This window comes from Macrobrachium nipponense, chromosome 3 (genome assembly GCF_015104395.2).
Source record: "Macrobrachium nipponense isolate FS-2020 chromosome 3, ASM1510439v2, whole genome shotgun sequence".
NCBI classification, from domain to species: domain Eukaryota; kingdom Metazoa; phylum Arthropoda; class Malacostraca; order Decapoda; family Palaemonidae; genus Macrobrachium; species Macrobrachium nipponense.
Genome location: NC_087202.1, coordinates 48,980,759 through 48,985,164, shown reverse-complemented (window position 1 = coordinate 48,985,164; position 4,406 = coordinate 48,980,759). Strand labels below are relative to the sequence as shown.

Below are 4,406 nucleotides of genomic sequence, written 5' to 3'. Positions count from 1 at the left end.
ATTTATGTAATAAAAATCCATAATTATATAGTAAACTGTATCACTGTGTAAAATACAGTTTACTATATAATTGTGGATTTTTATTACACAGACTGTTTATCAGGAGATTGTTAATTTCTTGGCAATAGCAAAAATCACAATGGTGGTAATGTCAACCATGCCTCTACAGAATAAGAAATGCCATACGGAATACTCACGAACACAGCACGAGCACAGAATCCCGCAGAGCGAATCATCCAACTCCCTGCAGCTGGACAGAAAACTTCGGCACGTTCCTTTCTTGGTGGTGCAAGCGCTGTCGGTGCAGATGTCCCTAGTGTCGGCACCATACTTCGTTCCATTCCCAGCTGATATGTCGGCGGCGCCCTGTTCACGATAGTTCAGGGATGACTCCGTTGGGAATTATGAAGTGTGAAAGTGTGATTGGTTTTAACTTCGGCATCAGAAGCAGAAGAAAGGTATGTATGTCTAAGGTGTATGTATATATATATATATATATATATATAATATATATATATATATATATATATATCTATATATATATATATATATATATATATATATATATATATGTGTGTGTGTGTGTGTGTGTGTGTATGTGTCTATATACGAGTATATATGAGAGAATTAGATGTGTATGTTATATATAGTATATGATAACAGATTCTAAAATGATAAAGTTATGTTTTCACAATACCAAAAAATAATATATATATATATATATATATATATATATATATATATATATATATATATATATATATATATATATATTACATTTGGTATTGGGAAAACAGAACTTGATTATTTTAGAATCTGTGATCATATCTCATATAAACATACACATCTAATTCCCTCTCTCATACATGTACTCGTATATTTTGTTGAGAGATTATATATATATATATATATATATATATATATATATATATATATATATATATATATATATATATATATATATATATATATATATATATATATATATATATATATGCATGATCACGAATTCTTCAATAAAAATGTAAATCCTCTTACATGTGAACAAAATGTTTGGTACTGTTGCATACTAAGTGACAAATTATTCGGGTCCGTAATTAACGAGTCATAAAGTATTATAGACATTTGCAAACCATATTCTTCACTAATTTACGAGGTCATAAAGTATTGGCACTCGCCAATTGACTAACTATATGGTACTGTTATCAACCAATTAACTTATTAAGCACAATTGGAAGGGAATAAGCCTACCTGTACTGGCGCCGCCAATTCGGTCAGGAACAAACCGAGGAAGAGTAGTGACGTAATAAGAGAGTTCCGGAGCATCTTGATAATTTTTCTGAAAAGAGAGAGAGATGTATGTATATAAAAATATTAGAATGAATCAATTGAATGATGACAGAAATGAGGGATTTTGAATTCTCTACCTGCTGACGTTTTCCCCGCTCTTATCAGGCGAACTCGTCTTTAATGAAGTGTGTGAATTAAAGCGCTGAGGTGGAATAGGATGGTCAATTCAACGTAATATCAGCGAACAAGTCGAAAAGTTATATAATAGTAATAATAATAATAATACTGGAGAAACAAATCCACAGTTATAAGCATGTCCTTATATTTAAAGATAAAGCTATATAGATAGCTTTCGGGAATCTGTTCGATTCCCGTTTTCAATCGAACAGATTCCCGAAGCTATCCGTCAATATTTGGCTTTAGATATAAGGGCATGTGCATGACTGGTTTCTCCATTTTAAGATCCATGCTAGTGTGAGTAATTTTGATTCGTGATAATAATAATGTTGTCCCGTAATGCGTCAGTGAAAGCACACTATATACAAAACGTAAATGCCGGCAAATAATGTAAACTGAATGCTAGAACAGGCGAGTTCATTATAAACTGATTTGTGAAATTTCGTGTCCACTGCAGATTGGAGACTGCCCGTAAGAGCAATCGTTTGCCGCCAAAGCTTTCGCGCGTAATCAGAGCATTTAATGACCACACTAGTCTAGACGCCTGCACTTGAAAATTTGTCAGGCGTGACCATGAAATTGATAAATGAAATAGGAATACTTTAAACTTTTAAACGATGGTGATTTATCCCAAATAATGCAACATTATTACCCTTCTTATTATTATTATTTTTTATTTTTTTTGGGGGGGGAATCTATCACAGGCCTCCAATTCACTGGGTGGTATTTACAGTGTGGGGTTCCTGGTTGCATCCTGCCTCCTTGGGAGTCCATCACTTTTCTTACTATATGTGCCGTTTCTAGGATCACACTCTTCTGCATGAGTCCTGGAGCTACTTCAGCCTCTAGTTTTTCTAGATTCCTTTTCAGGGATCTTTGGATCGTGCCTAGTGTTCCTATGATTAAGGATACAATTTCCACTGGCATATCCCATATCCTTCTTATTTCTATTTCCAGATTTTGATACTTATCGGTTTTTTCCCTCTCCTTCTCTTCAACTCTGGTGTCCCATGGTATTGCGACATCAATGAGGATACTTTCTCTGGTGTCCCATGGTATTGCGACATCAATGAGTGATACTTTCTTCTTGATTTTGTCAATCAACGTCACGTCTGGTCTATTTGCACGCATCACCCTATCCGTTCTGATACCATAGTAACAGAGGATCTTTGCCTGATCGTTTTCTTATCACTCCCTCAGGTTGGTGCTCGTACCACCACTTAGGTACTGCAAGATAGTTTAATGTTTCTTGCACAGGCTCCAGTGGAGGGCTTTTGCCACTGAATCATGCCTCTTTTTGTACTGGTTCTGTGCAAGTGCCGGACATTCGCTTGTTATGTGGTTTATGGTTTCATTTTTCGTATTGCACTTCCTACATATGGGAGAGATGTTATTTCCATCTATCGTTCTTTGAACATATCTGGTTCTTAGGGAGGGCCTGATCTTGTGCCGCTGTTATCATTCCTTCAGTTTCCTTCTTAGCTCTCCCCTCTGTAGTTTTTTTAGCCATTGCCATGTGTCATCGCTGGCTAGTTCTTTAGTCTGTCGTCGTGTTATTGTTTCCGTGCATTGATTTGTTTATGCCAGTCCTCTGTTCTGTTCGTCATTCTCCTGTCTCTGTATATTTCTGGGTCTTCGTCTACTTTTATCAGTCCTTCTTCTCATGCACTCTCTAGCCATTCGTCTTCACTGGTTTTCAGATATTGCCCCAGTGCTCTGTTCTCGATGTTGACGCAGTCCTCTATACTTAATATTCCTCTCCCTCCTTCCTTTCGTGTTATGTATAGTCTGTCCGTATTTGCTCTTGGGTGTAGTGCTTTGTGTATTGTCATATGTTTCCTAGTTTTCTGGTCTACGCTGCAGAGTTCTGCCTTCGTCCATTCCAATATTCCTGCGCTGTATCTGACTACTGGTACTGCCCATGTGTTTATGACTTTTTATTATTATTATTATTATTATTATTATTATTATTATTATTATTGTTGTTGTTGTTGTTGTTGTTGTTGTTGTTGTTGTTCAGGGGCCGTTGACTTGAAATATAAGCTTCCAAAGTGTACGGTGTTCATAAGAAAGAAATAAGAGAAGTTAACAGGAGATACAGAAAGAAATCAGTTATTGGGAGAAAATGAATGAGCAAAATAATCAATGATGTAAGTAAATTATGAAATAGAAGGAGAATGAGTGAGGTGTCATGAGAGAAGCTCCAGCAAAAATGCGCTATACTCCACTTCTTAGTATGGGAATCAACGTGAACTGTAGTGCTTCTCATTTCACTACGACATATAGAAGAGTTGGGCAACCCTACTAAAGTCAGTTTATCGATGGATACAGCTCGCAACATTTCAAACGTGTGTCAGGTACCCTGAACCGATTCCAAAGAAGCACACAGACAGAGTATCTGCGTCGTATTTCTCACCTATTTCAGTTGAGTTGCGGGAGGCAAACCGAAGCTAAGGCTGAGCTCTATCAAGTTCAGTGATCAGGAGCAGATCTCGAAGTCGCCGACTTCACCAGGACACCTTTCGACGAGGAGTGTGCTTTCTGGTCAGAGGCACATTTGTTATAAATCTCTATCTACCCTTGTCACCCCCATTGCACCCACTCACCACCCCCTCCCTCCCTCACCCCTTATTTCCGATTCACCCGGCTCTCGCCCCTCACCCCCCATCTCCCCTCCTCTCGTGGTATTCCTTGTAGACAGGTGTAATGTTCGTTACATTGTTCTACTAACGAGTGTGAGTTATTGTTAGACAAAATATGTCATCATATGAAACAGGTAAATAGAGCGCAGTCAACTTGCTAAATGCAAATTCTATTTGTGGAATAAGAGGAAAAAGCAGATCCAGGAGACGCGAAATACTGAGACTGGCTGAATATAGAAAAACAAAGCACTCAGTAATTCTAGCGCTCGTTTTTATTGTTAGGTGGAGATTCTCGGA

General features: G+C 37.4%; 1 protein-coding gene across 1 annotated transcript in view; it reads right to left on the bottom strand.

Moving 5' to 3' along the window:
* The window catches only part of LOC135221749 (keratin-associated protein 10-7-like), a 9,198-nt gene extending 5,171 nt beyond the window's left edge, over positions 1-4,027 (bottom strand). The window contains exons 1-3 of the mRNA XM_064259555.1: positions 3,884-4,027; positions 1,252-1,339; positions 198-366 (exon numbers count right to left, since the gene is read on the bottom strand). Of these exons, the coding sequence (XP_064115625.1) occupies positions 198-366; positions 1,252-1,326 (244 nt within the window). The 5' untranslated portion in view covers positions 1,327-1,339; positions 3,884-4,027. The remainder of the gene's footprint in view (positions 1-197; positions 367-1,251; positions 1,340-3,883) is intronic.
* Between the last annotated feature and the right edge of the window lie 379 nt (positions 4,028-4,406).